The following is a 17465-nucleotide window of genomic DNA, read 5'->3' as shown; positions in this document are numbered from 1 at the left end:
GAGGGGCGAAGCGCCCCCCCCCCCCCCCATAGTAGGTATGGGCCCTTCCCCGTAGTCCTAAAAAGAAACTCTCAAGGAAAAGTTTCTCGATATCGTATTCTATTAACAACAAAAAAAAAAATCCACTTATTATAGTTAGGGGATTTTTTACTGACATCGCGCTCTGCCCCGTACGGTCATTTTGTGAAATGTAACATCACTGAGCACTTTATAATCTGACATCGCGCCCTGCTTCGTATACGATCACTGTAAGAATCCCTTCAAAACATCGCATCCACAAGTGGCCACCACACTGCATGACTTCTTCTCTTACATTGTCGTCTTCTTTGGTTTAAATCTTTTATCTCAAATATAAGACAAATATACTCTACTTTATTTCGAGTTTAGGTCTCGACGTGTGCCTACCAAAAGTACCATTCACTTGGTCGAGCTCATCTTATGACATAGTACTACTTTGGAGTCGCCTCTGCTCAAGGCAATGTGTATTGTGTATTAAGTCAGGCATGGCATTTGATGAATTAAGAAGATGAAAAGGTGTATTTTCCTCTTCTCTGATCGGGCCTTCCATCTTTCAATTTCTAATGGAATTATACATGGCCGGCGCAGCCCCCACACTTTTTGTGCACCATACAAAGGAATACATAAGGTGTCATCACTTTGGGCCCCCACACTTTTTTTAACCCGGAAGTGCGTAAGTGGCACTAAAATAGAAATAGATAGGGATCTTGAAGTATGGCGGCGGTAAGGTTATGTTTTTTTTTCTCTGAAGACCTTGTTTTTTGTTTTTTGTTTTTTGTTTTTTTTTTTTTTTGTTTTTGTCAGCTGAAGAAACCCGGAAGTGGACGGGGAGAAGAGATGAGCCTTTTTTTTTTTCTCTCTTTTTTTTTCTTTTTTCTGCTTGTTAGCTCATGAAACCCGGAAGTGGGCCCCCACACTTTTGAAAACACTGCGCCGGCCCTGTTATAAAGGTCAATGATGAGGGAGTGATTAGCTATATACCCACAGTTTTAGGGGATCACCTGATAGTATTTTTTTTTAAATCTCTTTCTCTTCAGTAACGTCTAATCACAATGAATTAGTTATCTCTTCTAAAGTGGTATCAAGAGTGAGTGTCGAATAAGATTTGTTCAGGGACTGAGTGTCGTGTGATGTAGCAGTTCATGCACTATGATGACACATGCAAAATTCCATGAGCTGGCATTTCGTCTGGCGTCTGATGGTACTGACTGACGGACCAGCCTTTCGATGGGATTGGGAGGGGTGTATGTGCAGCCCCGTGATGCTTCACCCATAATACACTAAATATAGTAACAGGGTGTAACTGATTTCTGTGTCTTGTTTTACTGCGATAAAACTACTCTACTTTAAGCTGGAGAAGGAAAAAAAAAATACTTTACTGAACGCTCTAAATCAAGTGAATGAAACTGGGTCCTCCCAGCGGATTTTTGCCCTGAAAGAAGGAACTGGGGTTGAGCGGGGCGCAAATGAACCCCATCCCGCTCCAGCGTTAATAGACTTCCCGGAGGATTGAGGATGCACACTGCACAAAGAAAGTAATCAGCGGAGTGATCAATACGCATGGTAGGAGGTAGCAATTCATTATCTTACATGACAGATGTACTAAAGGCATCAGGGTCACTTCGTCTCATCGATGAAAGACGTATATCGCTCAATGATTCCTTGGTTTCCATCCATTAGAAAAGCGGGAAGCTTCCATTTTGCCAGGTATATCTTGGACAGTGCCGACATGCAGATGGTGACCTTACTTACCGATAATCCACAGAGATCTTGAAAATTTTAACGTCTTTAACCGATCGAAATATCCATTTGCAGTGGCGGATCCATAGGGGTGCGCATTGGGTGCGCACCCCCCTCTTTAAAAAGAAAAATTAAAATTAAAAAAAGGAGATGAAACCCGGAAGTAGCAACAAAAAAATTAATATTGTTTGCGCCCCCCCCCCCCTTTACGGAATTCCTGGATCCGCCCCTTTGTTGTTTGTGTTGTTGTTGATGGTTGTACACCTGTATAAGTGCGTGTATGTACGAGTGTGCATGTGATTATGGGTAGAATGAAAAAAAAAAAACCTCAATAACATTGTACTTTACTTTTAAAGAAGATGGAAAATTTTCCAGTATCAATATTTTGCATTCTTCTCTGTCAAACTTAGCATAAAACTCTCATCAAAAACAAATTATGATGTAGCCTACTTGTGTACACGTAGGCCCTACTTAACTCTTTACCAGGGGTGTGAGAGCACTTCCAGAATGGAAAAAATCTCAAATCTACAACAAAACAAGTCTCAAGTACATTGAACTGTGAACATTTAAATGCATTTGAATTGCCAAAAGTCTGAAAAGTGGATTTTGGGCACCCAATATTAATGATAATGATGATGATGATGATGATAATAATAATAATAATAATAATAATAATAATAATAATAATAATAATAATAATAATAATAATAATAATAATAATAATAATAATAAAATCAGAATAAACTCCAAACTTTCACATCCCTGTCTGGCAAAATTACGAGTACGAACCTAGATTAGAATACAGTGATACATTCCGCATTTTCTGAATTCAGTGATTGTTTCACGTCCACATATGGAGCGTTTCATTTTTCCCAATAGAACTTATGGAACCTTTCGACAAGAAGCAAGTTTATCACAGCAGTTTGCGAAATCATCATGGATTCGCATAGGCGCATCCCTAAATTCAATTAAGTGAGAATGATGTTTGAATGGTGATGATGATGAACAATGTTTGTGCGCTTAACAACCTAAGAACATCAAATGCACTTTTATGCTCCATTAAGGATTATCTAAGAAAAATTCAAGTTCAAATACAAAATTTTAAAGGCCACACAATCAAATGTACAGGACACTCAAGTAGTCTTTTAATCATTTGTAGTAGGTCTTCAACAAAAAGAAACAAAAAAATATCAATTTTGAGTTTATTTCTAAAGCTTGTTTTTACAAATTTATTTTTTTAATCTTAAAATTTAGACAAAATGAAATTTGAATCAAGCACACCAAATCAGAACACAATAACACTCACACATACACACAAACACACATCATGCATATGTTTAAACACACAACCGAAAGAAAAATGGTCTAAATAAAAATTGAGATAAAGTTTACAATGCGATATTCAACTGACACCAATATGAATGCACAATGTACTGAAATTAATATCAAATACATTGGAAAGTTTATTTTGTTTATTCAGGCCTTTTTTGTGTGTGTGTGTTCTTCCTTTGTGTCTGAATTGTCTTTCATTCGTAGGACAAAATGATCGTGTATTGTATGGTAGGATTCAGCAGTGAGCTCATGTACGTGACTATTTTGTCTTTTTTTTCCCCAAAAAATACAGCGTACCTGACAAAATCATTTGGGTCATCCAATAAAAAAAAGGGGAAAAAAAGCTGCACCCGACATTAAAACACGTACAAATTGTATTTTCTTTATAAAAATTCCAGAAAATATAAACTTAATCTCCATGTAACAAGTACAAGAGCATGACCCATACAAACACACAAAGAACTACTGACATACAGTGTTTGTAAAATAGTTTATTACAAAATTCACACTCTTAAAAACGCAACAAACCACTGGAATATGGTTCAAAACGAGACTGATCTATGTACAATTTGACTGTCGAGTTCAAAGATGCACAGATGGAAATGAAGAAGTCTTTAGCAAGCGAATTCTTGTGCAGTTATTATGATTGAGCACTAGTCATAGTGAGATTATGCAAATCTCTCTCCATCTCACCACAGCAAATCTACTGGCTCAAAAGATAGTATGATGTCACAAACTTCTTGACTTCAGCTAAAATTTATTTAAGTATGCCCTCTGCCAATAGAAAGTCCTACTTTTGAGGATTTTTGACAACTTTCAAAGACCACCTGTACACATGGCCTCTTATCATCCCTCTCTTCTTGTTGAAGTTATCTGTGGGAACTTTCAAGTTTTTTACCTACTGCGTATCTCCAGTTTCTGTGGGAGACCCCTGTGACATTCATTGATTTTAAAACAATGAAATGCCAGTAATTTAGTCTCTTGCAATGATTGACATAAGTCCTTTATCTGGACAACAATTTATTATTATTTTTTTTTTTGGGGGGGGGGGGAGGTGGGGACAAATGTACATACTATGGTGATGTGTACACTGACAGGAACAAAAACAAACAAACAAACAAACAAAACATGAAAAAGGAGCTTTTGCAGTCCCTCAATCCAAGATTTAGATATGAAAACTTGAACAAAATCGAGGATGTACGGTGCATCCATCTTGCCTTGTCAGGAGACCCCCCCCCCCCCCCAAAAAAAAAAAAAAAAAAAAAAAAAAAACTAGATATATCGCTACGGCGACTGATATGCCTCCGCCATAATGCATGGTTCTCCTAATAGGTGTATAGTACAATGCCTTGACAATGTGTGATGACAGTTTCACACAATTGGCAAAATATTAAAATGACAGGTTTGACGCACATGTGCTGAATGTTCACTTTCCTAGAACTAGGTTCAATTGGATGAATGATTAAAATGTCAGAGTGCAGGTATTTGGGGAACTGATGATTTTTACTTGACTTTTGACCCTTTTTAAGTTTATGCATTGAGTAATTTTCAAGGTATTGAGAAAAAGTATAATTTCAGTATCAAATGGGAAAATAGCATTATCTAAACCTTTCGTTTGACCTTTGACCTCACAGTTCCACAGAGAATCACTGTTAGGTAGAACATGCATAAATATGTTAAGTTTCATGATGATACTTTGAGTTACTTTCGAGATATGGAGGAAAAAGTGCAATTTAGCACTTTCACTTGACCTTTTACCTTTTGACCTTTGACCTTTTGGCAAGAAACTTCCCCAAAAATATATATTGGGTAATACATGCCATACATCAAGTTTTAAAAAAAAAACCTTCAGGCATATTGCATTTTAAGGAAAGTAGTGATATTTTGAGGAGTTGACCTTGACCTTTGACCCCCTGACCTTTGACCCATGACCCCCAACTTCCCTAGATAATCACTGCCCATCGGTACAAGCATATATACTAAGTTCCATGAAGATACCTAGAACCATTTGCGAGATATGGAGAAAAACATGAAATTTCAATTTTTTTTTCCACAAAATAACCTGTGACCTTTGACCTTTGACCCTGTGACCCTAAAATCCACACAAAGTATTATCCCCCAAGGATATACCCTCATACCAAGTTTGATGTAAAACCACCACACGGTTCTTGAGATATCGACAAAAACAAAATGGGACGGACGGACGTACGGACGTACGGACGTACGGACGGACGGACGGACGGACGGACGACCCGAAAACATAATGCCTCCGGCCACTTCGTTGCGGAGGCATAAAAAGATTGGCACAATTAGTACAGGAATGGCTTATTTAAATCATCTTCTCGCTCATATATTGGCACAATAATCCAACAAAAACGCATTTCTGATGACATACATATAGTGTCTCCTCAGCAAGAACAAAAAACAAGTGTTGAGTATGAATTAAAATGAAATTAATGAAAAAGTGTCCAGAAGATGAACAAGATAAATAAATGCAAAATAGTAAGCAATCTTACATCTATACAGTCATCATTACAGCTGTCACTTCCTCATACATCCTGCAATACGCTGACAGAACAGATTCTGTAATAGTGCATCATAATATCTCATTATGTGAGTGTATGTGAAATTCATTAGCCCTTAGTTACAAAATGGAGATTCTGATTTCAATGTAGAACAGGAAATGTAAAGATATGACTAAGTTGTTGTAATAACCACTGTGTGTAGAGAGAGAAAAAAAATATGAATCTTGTGAGAAAAATAGATAATGTGAGGTAGTAGTTGACTATTTAAATGAGAAGCTTCTCAATGGCCTGTTGAATGGACTGAATCTGGGGTTTGAGCTGCGAGCCGTCGTTGGTCGTCACAGAGCACGCGATGACTGAACGGGAGACACCGCAGGCACGGCCAAGTGCTGTTACAATGACAACAACAAAGACAAAATAACAAAGAGTCTAAAATCAAACCAGCAACTCCAGTGTCCTTTCTTTGTAATCCTTCACTCTGATCATAGTATAAGTAGTAGAGTTTTCAATTTAAAGTTTTATCTGAAAATGGTATTAATGAGATTGAAGTAAAGATATCACTATTAACAGTGAAGATGCTGGAAATGACCAATTATGATGCCAAATATTAATGCTTTTAATCACGTAGAGTGATCCACATCCTACAAGCTTTGCTTTTAAAAATGATCTCTCTTTCTATCACCATATCTGTTTTTGTTACAACTGCAAAGTGATCATTGTTCCTTTCTTTTGCTAAATTATCATTCATACACATATTTTGTATTATACTTAAAATGATTTGTCCTTTCAAATTGTTAATGGAATTGATAAATGTGTCACATTGTATAGCATATTTCCATTTAATGATGGAAACAAATACAGTAATTGAATTGATTTGAACTGAAAATTGAAATGAATTAGCTGATACATTGTAGCTTCATAATACATTGTACTATGCAAAGTTTTGTCAAAATTTTCACTTTGCAAGTCAATGGTGAAAACTACTTGTCAGGCACAAAAGTTGATTTCACATCTGTGGCTTTATGACAAAATAGGAGACTCACTAAAAACTGCCACTCTCTACTTCCACGCAAGTATTATTTGAAGTATCTCAACAAAAATTCTACCCCTGGAGCTCAGAAGTCTTTGCAAATGAAACATTTCTACCCCCATGCCACTGATGAACTTTTAGTTATCAATTGTCCTTTCACTTACCTTCCTTGGATCTCACAAAGACGTAGGGGACGTTCTTGTCTTCGCAGAGGAGGGGAAGATGAAGGAGAATCTCGAGGGGCTCAGCATCTGCAGCCAAGACAATGAACTCTGCAATTCCACGGTTCAGAGTCTTTGTGGCTATATGGGTGGAAAAAAAAGAAAACAACTAAAATCAAAATGAGGAAACAAACACTTTAGTCAGTTTAGAGGACAAGTTCAGCCTCATGTACATGTACAGTTGTATGTGTGGATTAGGTAAATGTAGCAATAATCTTACAAGACATAAGTGAAAGTTTAAGGAAAATCAGACGATCTGTTCAAAAGTTGGAATTTTTTATAGCCTTTTAATTGTTGCCACCAATGAATAAGAACACTACAGCAGTTTGTGACATGACTGCAGGGTGATATCAAGAAAACATAAAGAATTTTTTTTTAAAGATTGTTTATATAAAAAGTGCACATTTCCTTTCTGACACATGGTAGATATAATACTGCTCCCTCTGCTTTCTGATAAGAGGTTAATCAAGTGCTCTTTTATTTTGCAACAAATGTGAAAATATGTTGAATTCTGTTGATATTTTCTTTATATTATATCCTCTATCCAGTGACACCAATGACATGAGATCAATATTTCAAATCATAAATTACTATAAAATGTACTGTTATACAACCAATAATATGGACTGGACTTACACAAGGCTGACAGTGTAATCTGTCCAAATATCAGATGTGTGACCACAAAAGCTTCTTTCATGAAGACATTTTCTGAGGTTGTATGTCACAGAAAATGTCAGTCACACAACAACTTCCAATACTGTAAAAGTGCAAATTTTCGCGGTGTTGAAATTTTTGCGCATTCCGCGTAACCAGAAACTAGCGCGAAAATAAAAGCACGCGAATATTTTTGCTTGCCATATGTTCCTGTGCGTGATGTCTTGATTCCGCGGAATTAAAAACGCTCCAAACTCTTCTGACCTGGCCAAGCGCGAAAAATTAGTTGCGCGAAAATATCCACTTTTACAGTACTCGGAGCTCACTGGGTTTCACAAAGCTGCCAAGACAGTGTCTGCCATTATCTTACCCAGGACCATTATCTTACCCAGGACTAACCTGCAAAACTATAGACAGTATCACCCAAAGGGGACCCTTTGTCGCATCAAATATCATAATAATAATAATAATAAATTCACAATACTTGCAAAGCACATTATCATATTTATAAAAGTCTCTAAGCATTAGCTGAAAAAAGAAATGTGCTTGAGCATGCAAACACAATTTCTGATGGTCTCTGAGACCAACACATTTTTCACTGACTTACAGTCTTGACAAGAGTAATATGTCGAATACACACCCTCTATCACAAATGAGGAATTTTTACTCCAAACGGTGATTCAAAAGACACTCAAAGCCTGTAAGTAAGGCTAATATGACCTTCATCTTACCTTCATTTGCACCCTTTCTCAGCTGCTTGTAGTTGAGAGCCTGTTGTACCAGACCCAAAAGCTTCTTGGACAATTCAGCATCTGCCAGTGGGTAGGCCTTGGGATTTACTTCATCAGCCTGACAAACACAAAGGGAAATAAAACAAACAGAATGGTGAGAAAACTTAGTAAAAATACTGTGTTTTGGTTAGTCCATGTATCATATGGTCACCACTGTTAGTCTACAAATCGTATTTAAAACACAGCGTTTATCTTGTCTAATCAATATCAGGCCATTCGGATGAAAAAAAAAAAAAACATTTCAATGAACATTGATTATTTGACCTTCATGTTTGTATAATGTCAGTCCAGCCTTATTACATACAGTAAAACCAGAAATTTTCACATGCATTTTAATTTCGTGAATTTGCGAGAGCCAAGATTAGTGAAATTAAAATGCTCACAAAAGTTCTTGTCTACACTACAGCTGTATACATACTGTATGCATTGAATGCCAGTGGAAATTCCCAAAAATTGTCTTGATTTACATTGTGTTCACCCAAAACCTTTATTACAGCATGAATTCTAAAAGATTGTCTGTTTGAATATATTTTTGGGCAATGTTACCTCTCATTATTAACCCATTGAGGACGGACTGATTTTGCTACAACACGCATTTCCCATAGACATCTGCCCGAGTGTACTCGCGACTCGTCCTCAACGGGTTAATGTGTTCTAACAGATCATACTGTATTGGGGGATAATGTACAGTGTACATATGAAACATAAAATAACTGGACATCCTTGAAATGCAGGGCACTACATGGCTACATAACTTTAATTTGCCACTTGACCTGTCGGGCAAGCAGCAGATTTTCAAATATGCTGCAAAACACTTGCCCGAACATTAATTTAATAATGAGAGCCGACGACGGCCTTATTCGCAGCATGAAATTTTCGCGAGTTGCCTCTAACATTCATGTATATAGCGTAGACAAGATCTTTAGAATCTTGTGTGCATTTTGATTTCGCGAAACTGCTCTCATGAAATTCGTGAAATTAGAATGCATGCAAACATTCGTTTTACAGTTTAGTAGTCATGGAATAGCACTGCATTTAAGAATCTAGACAGAGACTTGGCTGCAGATAGTAATTCTTAAGGGTCAATTTAACAGTAGAATCTCCATTCAACCACGTTCTACATAAACAAAGAGTGTTACGGTACTACTGGTACTCAAAAGTGGTTGGATCACGTTGACAGAAAGATCGGTCCGTATCATCTGGTCGTCGCGTCGGGGATACAGTATGTTTCGCGGTAACTGCGACCAGCCCCAACACGCAGTGTTGGGGCTGCGCATTGTAGCAGACATGATCATGACAGGCGAAGTATAGCGCCTAAAAATCAATATGAAATCGCAAAAATTCTGCAATATGAAGACTTACAGGTGAAGATGTAATGTTGAAGACTGACTGCGTTCAACTTTTGGTTCTGGCAATAGTCCCTTTCTGCTCGGTTTGATGAGTTAAATGCGACTCGGTCGAGAGGAACTCGGGAGAACTACATCTTATACAGTCAATGGATTTGAGATTTGTGCGCATGCGCTGGCCGTCAAGTCGTGTAGCTTTGTGGCAAGGCCTTATCATACTGTTGGCAAACCCTCTCGCTGTATATTGCGTTGCTTTCTGGGTGGGTGCGCGCGCGCAGGCCTTGTCAGAAGGCTAAACGCATTGCGACTCCGCCAGCACATGAATATTTACGTGCGCAGTGTACTGCATACTGATTTCGAAAATGGTGAATGGGATGGGGAGCTAGGACTACGGACCCGTATATGGCCGTGAAAAAAACGTTTTTTCAAGATCATTGGACCAGTGTGAACAAGAACAAGGTGAACGAAGGGTATTAATTAGATAAGAATCTTATGTATACTATAAAAGTACGTTTTTTCCTCGTGATATTCGAAACTTACGGAGGTGCGAAAATCTGTGACAGACTGTGTATGTTTTTCAAGCTTACCGATATAGCACTCTATTGACTCAGGACGCTCCCACAGTGTGTAACTGTATACGGAGCGTCCCGGGGTTAGTTTCGCGGAGACTGTATCTCGTTGGCCATCTGGCTTCACGATCCCCTTGTCTCCAGAGGAGAGCGATAACGTCAGAAAAATAAAGACTCCTCCGGACAGACGGATCTTTCTGTCTAGCATTAAGGATCATGTAGCTTTTTTTTTTTGAATTGAATTAAAATTCTCTTGCCCGACGCCTCTGTCTTGGTCCGCTAGCACTTGAATTTTGCAATGAAAACAAATATCCATGACACAAAACATACCGTTATTACAGTGTTAAGATTGTCAATCCATGGAGGATAATCATTTGCTATGATATGGTCAAATTTTGGGCTAATTTCGTTCGTTAGATCGACGAGAGTCTAGTTCTATACAGTGTCGACAGTTACAGATAATAACACGTAAATCTGCACTTCAGTCCCACACATAAGTAACCGGTGCGGTGTGTAGCAAATAAGAGACAGTTACTTAATTAGCTTTAACAAATCAGACTCAATTTAGGTGTAATGATCAAAATGGTTCCAGTTTACTGGTCATTATGATATCAATACTCATCTTACCATTTCTGTTGCAATTTACGATTTGCTAAGGCGGAGAAAAAGGAAGGAGAAAGGTCCTCTCGGCTTGCTGCTTCACTGAGGCCTGTTACACGTTACTCGCACGTGGTGTGAACGTTTTCCACCAAATAAGAGTACAAGCTAGGTAGTAGTCACAGAATACTGTGGTAGTAGTACGTGTACAAAGTACTATGCAAAAAGTACTAGTGCGCCCTCTCCCAACGTCATTCTGTACAGGGTACTCGAAGTACATTGTAGGTCTATCATTATTGTGAATAAAAGAGAGAGAGAGAGAGAGAGAGAGAGAGATAATATTTGGTTTGAAAATAATACGTAGGGTGCCCACTGGTGATGATAACACGTTGTTCATGTACAAACTGTATCTTTGCAGAATATTTTGCATGCACGGTGTTTTTAACTTGCTTTCTCGCCTTACATGACTGAGGTTTCATATTTTGTCAGTTAGGATTAGAATAACAAAACAGCATGCAATTTCAGCACTTGCCCAAAAACTTATTTGAGAGATAGTCTACCAACATAATGATTGACTACCTTTTTGGCCTGAGAGATTGTTCAGAAGCCCAATCAAAAAAAAAAAAACAACAACATGAAAAACACAAACAAACATAATTCAGAGTATGGTGAAATCAGTTCAGAGTCCGGTAAAAGTTCAAGTTCTGTAGGGCCCTAGATATATAAGGATTTTATAAAAACTTTGCAGTAGTGTCTATCATGAAGAATTATAGGCCTGCAGTTGAGGTCCTTTTTAGGTTTATTCAATATAATAAAACACTTGAGGAAGCAAGCAACAACAGACCGTAAAGGCAATACAAGTCTTCTCTATCAACTCACAAACATGTACAAACCCAAGTATATAGGGCCTACTCATGAAGCATGCACATATTTATTAACAAGCAAAGGTTTTGGAATTTGGTTGTGTTATGTTTGTTTATTGTTCTTCTGCTAACTGCATTCTATTCTTTTCATTTAATTTCGCACACCCTCATTTTTTAAGTGTGTGTAACATAACCTTTGTCTTTATTCTTTAATGCCTCAGAACATTAAGATGCCATGGTTTCATGCAAACCAGTCCTGTTGCAGCCTTTTTTCTTTTTTTGTTTTGCTCGTTTACACGGAAGCCTAAAATTCAGACTACTCTAGGCTCAAGTTGATAGACAAGCACGATAGGTACCTAAAAGAGCAGAAATTTATCATAGTTTCATCGAAAGGAGATATAAAATTTAATGATAAAGCAGTGTACATAACTTCAAGGAAATTGCAAGATTAATCATATTTTACACATTCTATGGCACACGTAATCACAATAGTGACGTTCATACCAGCCCTCGCAAGTCTCCCAATCATATTACAGTGTTTAATGAACCTTCTGCGTGCCACCTTACATTCTTGTTCATAGGTAGTGTGTGTGAAATTGTGCTTATTTGACTCATTGGCGCAAAAAGGGTTAATTTCCATTTGTAAGGGTTTTTTTTTTTCAGATAAAATTCCATAGGCTCAAACATTTGTATTCTTACTTTTCATACTATCAAACGATTCTCAGGCCCTTGCTATTGTTGGTGAAAACAACTTGATTTAGTACATTCATGTAGGACCTACAAATTAAATGGAAGAATCATCATTTGATGATAACATTTACACATCATTTTATCTATAGGCCTATATACTTATCATTATTTCATCAAAGCATGAAAGTCCCCCCCCCCCCACAATGTTTTATTGTAGGCCCTATGTAGGCCCTATTGTTAACTTTGAATGAATCATGGCGTTCGTGCCATTTTACTTGCTTATGTTTGTGATGGACTTAAAAATTAAATAAATTATCATTTTTTTTATCTTTTCTTTTTATAGATTACTGATAGGGCCTCGCTGATCGGTGGTGATGACTTCGGAGCGCTTCGGAGACAGTCATGAGGGATATCTTTTTAACGCTTGATGGCGCAATGCAGCTTGTGTTTATAGTCTGCTAGTGCCAGTGCGATGCACATGCAATAGTGCATTGTCATTACCCGATATTCTCAAAATTTGCATTGATAATGATATCTGACGACATCAAATGATATCTGTATTGTCACCATGGCTACTGAAGGCGTCTGGAAGCTTGCGTATGGGGGTGATGTCAACATTCTGAAACACAAAGCAACAAGTGATAAAAGTCTGCTCTCTAAACTGGACGATGTATGTATAATCATGGCTGCACTACAATGTGGTCCCATTTACTAAAGTTCGTGTTGGCTAGTCTTTCGCGTAGCGAGGAGGCTGCTGCATTCTGCGCTGCGCTGTTAGTGTTAGCTGCATGCGCGAGCGTGGCTATCCTATATCATTGAGTTTTCTCATGTTAATACCTTGTTGAAATGACAATATTCTCGAGTCCAGACATGATTTGACGGCCCTAGCCGTATTCATCTCATAACTTGTCTACCAAATTACTCTGAGTAGATTTCTATTAACTATACACCGTTTGATGATACACAGACACCTGTCACAGTGTCACAGCCCACCCAGTCGCTGTATAAAAATACAGTACTAAATCACTAGAGCGAAGCACGGCGTCTGGTCGGGCTATCTGAGTATCTGAATAATGAAAGTTGAAGTGAAATTGCTGTTTCTGCCCAGCAGCAAGTCAATCCATCAGAGGATTTGTGAGTCATATAATCATTATATGCCGATCCTGTACCTGTGCATGAATTGTAGCTGCACCCACCCAGGCCCCCTTCACGAATAAATGGGTAGGTTATGGAAATCTACCCAGAGAAGATTTTGGTGTGTGTCTGTTAAAACAGTACCCCTTGCTTTCTCCTGCGGTTTTATTGCCTGGCGCGGGGCAAGGAATTTTTTTGTCCATACGTTGTCATGATGTTTTACAGGGTAAAATAGGGCTTGAGTCTTTTTTACTGTTAGTTATAAAATTTGATTATACCTTCACAGCATTATAAACAAATCAAATTTTGTTCTTTTATATTGCAGAATGAGAGAATGCCCCTCCATTGGGCAGCCTCAGGAGCCAAGTTTGAGGTGGTTGAGTTCCTTTTGGAGAAGGGTGTTCCTGTCAATGTTGTTGATGATGTAAGTCACATTTCCAGATTACCATTACAAAATAATAAAAACATTTGTGGTAGTGAATATGTCATTCTTAGATGGAAGGCTACTTGTAATGACCTTGTAATCACTTTTCTTGTTCACGAGTCCCTAATTCAAAGAGGATATTTATATGACAGTTGCAATCAGTATTGTATTGTCACTTTCTATCAGGTTACCCAAGGAAGTGTGATATTTAGTTTATCCCTGAAAGTGATATCCCAATGAAAGTATAATATATTATGTATTTTTTTTTCATTATTGAATACAAATGTATAATGAATAATTGAAATATCTAGAGCATTTCTTGGCTGATGTACCTGCTACATCATCTTTGATTGGCAGTACCAAGTCTTTTTTCTATCAAATAAGCATTGATAATTCCATATGCTTGACTAGGATAAGCTCTGTATTCTCTGATTTTTAATTGATATGTATGCTTCCATAGTGATCATGACAAATGTGGACTTAAGATTATTTATCAAATTCATATTCTGATGTTGGAGGGATCAGTTATCATGAAAAACCCGTATACTAGTAGATGACTGTATATCAAATGCATGTGAAATCACCTGAGAAATATGTTTTTCTGTATTTTCTTCTCCATGGTAACCTGGGGTGAAATTCAGTCTGGGTGGAGTCCTCTGCACATCGCAGCTTCTGTTGGTCACGCAGGTATTATCTCTGCTCTGATTGGTCAGAAGGCAGAAATCAATGTAGTCAACCACACGGGCCAAACGCCACTGCACTACGCCTGTTCAAGGGACAGGATTGAAGTAAGATCTCAACGCAGTTTGACGGATGATTGAAATGTGCATATACTGAATGCAAGCCAATTTTGTAATACTTTGAATATAGTCGGCATGCATTTGATGTTTTTATGTTCACAAGCTTTTTTTGTGTGTCATCAGGAACAACCATTGTAAAGTTATACTTGCTATTTGATGATGTCAATGACACTGTTATATTAAATTATGTGAAGTTATGCGAGTATCATTCTATCTCCATCTGTATTCAGGTGGCAGAACTCCTCCTTGACAATGGTGCAGATCCGAGCATCAGCGATGGAAACGGGGCCACGCCTCTCCATCGTGCATCGTCGAAGGGGAATCTGGAGATTGTCAAGCTTCTTCTGCAGTTCAACTGCCGAGTGGATGCCACAGATAAACAGGGAAACACTCCTCTGTAAGTCTTTTGTCCACTTTTATTTATTTCTGCTTGAATGTTTGTATTCTTTTTAGTCTAAAAACTAGAAAAAATATACCCTCAAGGGTCATTAAACTACAACTTGAAGATGTTTCTTGCTTGTCATACTGATTGTATATCAGTGTAATTCAATCCATTTGAACTGATGAGACAAAAATATAATACAGAAGTACTCATATCAAACACCAAATATTGAAAGTACATGTAATTAATATTACAATAATCATTCACAATCAAACTAAAGAGTGTATTGTTGAGCCTTTACTACTATTTCTCAGCAAATGCAACATTCCTGGCATGTAAAAACTTGTGTTTATACCTGCATTTATTTTTGGTATATTCAGTCTTCTGAAAAGAGTTATTTGTAACTTTCTCCAATGATGCAAAAGATGTGAAACTTCTGTTCCCATTTTTCAATTTTCCTAATCATCAAATCTACTATGGTAGATTTGGCTCTACTGCCAATAAGGTCTCACAAGACAATGTTGCTTGTGATTGAATTGATCGTAAATGGTGCTGGCAAAATGAGAACAAATATTTTTCCTCAGAAAGAAAATGCTGGATGCAATATACAATTCATTTGTGAAGTAGAATATGCAGCATATACAATACTAGTATGCTAATTAATGAAGATTATCTAAATTTTTCTTTACGAGTATGAAAAGGTTAATATCAGCTTGTATGTGTAACTTGCCATCTATGTCTAACATTCATTGGAATTGTTCAAATTGATAAAAGGTATAATCAAAGTCTTTGAATTTGATTTTTGTTTTTTAATCTGTAATATTGTGTTTTTTTTTTCTGTCTACTGTCAGTCACTTGGCATGTGAGGAAGAACGGAAAGAAGCAGCCACCACATTAGTAGAACATGGAGCAAGTTTAGACATCTTAAACAAGGTGTGTACTCATATAAATGTGCTGTAGAACATGGAATGTTTGCGTGCACTTTAATTTTGCAAATTTCATGAGAGCCAACATTCGCAAAATTGAAAAGAAACGCAAAAGTTCTTGTCTATGCTACATGCATCAAATGCCAGTGGAAATTCGTGAGGATTTCATGCTGCAAAAAAGGCTGTTGGTTCCAATTCGTGAAAATTCATGCTGCGAATATGATTTATATCTGGTTTTACAGTAACTTGAATAGAGGTGTCCCTGAAAGCTATGTGATAAGAAAGAGCTCATAAATGTGTACTTTTTGACTATCTTAGATAGTCATCCTGAATGAAATCAAATAAAATCTTTCAGCAATCCAAATGAATAGTGGACACTGACTGTATTTCATACTGTATTTGAGTCTGTAGGATCCTTTTGTCTAATCATGAAAGTTACACAATTTTTTTCATTTTTTTTAAAGTGTGGGGAAAAAAGAGTTAATTGCAATGTCAAGAAATCCTAAAACTAGACTTGATGTGGTCAGTGTTGGTCAGCTTGCTAGAATTGCCTGAACTTTTTGTCTTTATTGTTTCATTGAAGCAAAGGAAATAGTTTTAATGGGAACATTTTCAGTGAAATTCATATGAAACGATCAATATCATCTTGGTTTCGATTATCTGGATCAGAGCTTTTGTGCTCTTTTTTTTTTTTTCAGGAGGAGAAGTCACCCCTTTCTCTTGCACCACCAGGATTGGCAAGATCGCTTCAAAGACTGAAAGAATAGCGCCCTCATCCACAGTGATTCCAATGTCAACAATAAACAAAGAATACATGGTCATGCAACTCGCAGACACAATGCAAACTTGCAATGCATGTTTCTTTTAACTGTAAGACATATCAGTCATATGTTGGTTCAAGTTACTTTGTAGGAGTGCAGAGGTGTCCATCCTTCACCCATGAGAGCATCAGTGTACATGCTCTTTCTTTTCAGTTTACATGCTTGTTACATATGTTTGTATAAAGTTAATCCATTGAGGACGGTTTGATTTTGCTACAACACGCATTTCCCATAGACGGTCACCCGAGTATACTTGGGACTCGTCCTCAACGGGTTAAAGGGACTGTACAGTACTGGTTGAGGTGGGGATTCATGTTTTGAACATACCTAAGTGAATTTATGAGAAACCTCTTATGATGTATGAAAGAGCATGTAATTTTAAGGAGGATACAATGTTTGTTTGATGAAAATTGGTTTTCAAGTGGCTCAGATATCAAAAAAGCGATAATAATAAAAAGGCGACAGGCCACGCCTTTTACTAGAATTTCTTTGTTTCTTCTTGTTTTTGGATATCTCAGCCATTTCAAAACTGATTATCAAATAAACTTCTGATACCCCTTAGAATTGCATGCTCTTTGACATCTCATAGAGTGGTTTCTGAA

The 17465-nt window shown here is 37.4% G+C and overlaps 2 protein-coding genes across 2 annotated transcripts; one reads left to right on the top strand and one right to left on the bottom strand.

Moving 5' to 3' along the window:
* Window positions 1–5400: 5400 nt before the first annotated feature.
* Window positions 5401–10958, bottom strand: LOC139731158 (NHP2-like protein 1). The gene is made up of 4 exons (XM_071642039.1): window positions 10854–10958; window positions 8252–8369; window positions 6810–6947; window positions 5401–6004 (listed from the first exon to the last, which is right to left on the bottom strand). The coding sequence occupies exons 1-4, from the start codon at window positions 10854–10856 to the stop codon at window positions 5880–5882; spliced, it is 384 nt and encodes a 127-aa protein (XP_071498140.1). The 5' UTR covers window positions 10857–10958; the 3' UTR covers window positions 5401–5879.
* A 1986-nt stretch (window positions 10959–12944) lies between these two features.
* On the top strand, window positions 12945–17059 carry LOC139731172 (uncharacterized). Its single transcript, XM_071642053.1, has 6 exons — window positions 12945–13046; window positions 13836–13934; window positions 14576–14722; window positions 14965–15131; window positions 15968–16049; window positions 16741–17059. The coding sequence occupies exons 1-6, from the start codon at window positions 12945–12947 to the stop codon at window positions 16807–16809; spliced, it is 666 nt and encodes a 221-aa protein (XP_071498154.1). The 3' UTR covers window positions 16810–17059.
* Window positions 17060–17465: the final 406 nt, after the last annotated feature.

The sequence above is a fragment of the Diadema antillarum genome, unplaced genomic scaffold, assembly GCF_040938485.1.
Source record: "Diadema antillarum isolate AM-2024a unplaced genomic scaffold, OU_Dant_1.0 seq00000364_RagTag, whole genome shotgun sequence".
In the NCBI taxonomy this organism is placed as follows: Eukaryota; Metazoa; Echinodermata; class Echinoidea; order Diadematoida; family Diadematidae; genus Diadema; species Diadema antillarum.
Note: the sequence above shows the minus strand (reverse complement) of the source record. Positions and strands in the feature narration are given on the sequence as shown.

What these genes read in the sequence shown, in the direction of transcription:
- LOC139731158 (XM_071642039.1), bottom strand. An exon ending in GAGAAAGGGTGCAAATGAAG is followed by an intron (nt 6,948 to 8,251) that starts GTAAGATGAAGG and finishes CCACCCATATAG; the next exon opens with CCACAAAGACTCTGAACCGT. An exon ending in CTTTGTGAGATCCAAGGAAG is followed by an intron (nt 6,005 to 6,809) that starts GTAAGTGAAAGG and finishes TCATTGTAACAG; the next exon opens with CACTTGGCCGTGCCTGCGGT.
- LOC139731172 (XM_071642053.1), top strand. Translation starts at nt 12,945, where the DNA reads ATGGCTACTGAAGGCGTCTGGAAGCTTGCGTATGGGGGTGATGTCAAC. An exon ending in TGCTCTCTAAACTGGACGAT is followed by an intron (nt 13,047 to 13,835) that starts GTATGTATAATC and finishes TTTATATTGCAG; the next exon opens with AATGAGAGAATGCCCCTCCA. An exon ending in GTTCAAGGGACAGGATTGAA is followed by an intron (nt 14,723 to 14,964) that starts GTAAGATCTCAA and finishes ATCTGTATTCAG; the next exon opens with GTGGCAGAACTCCTCCTTGA.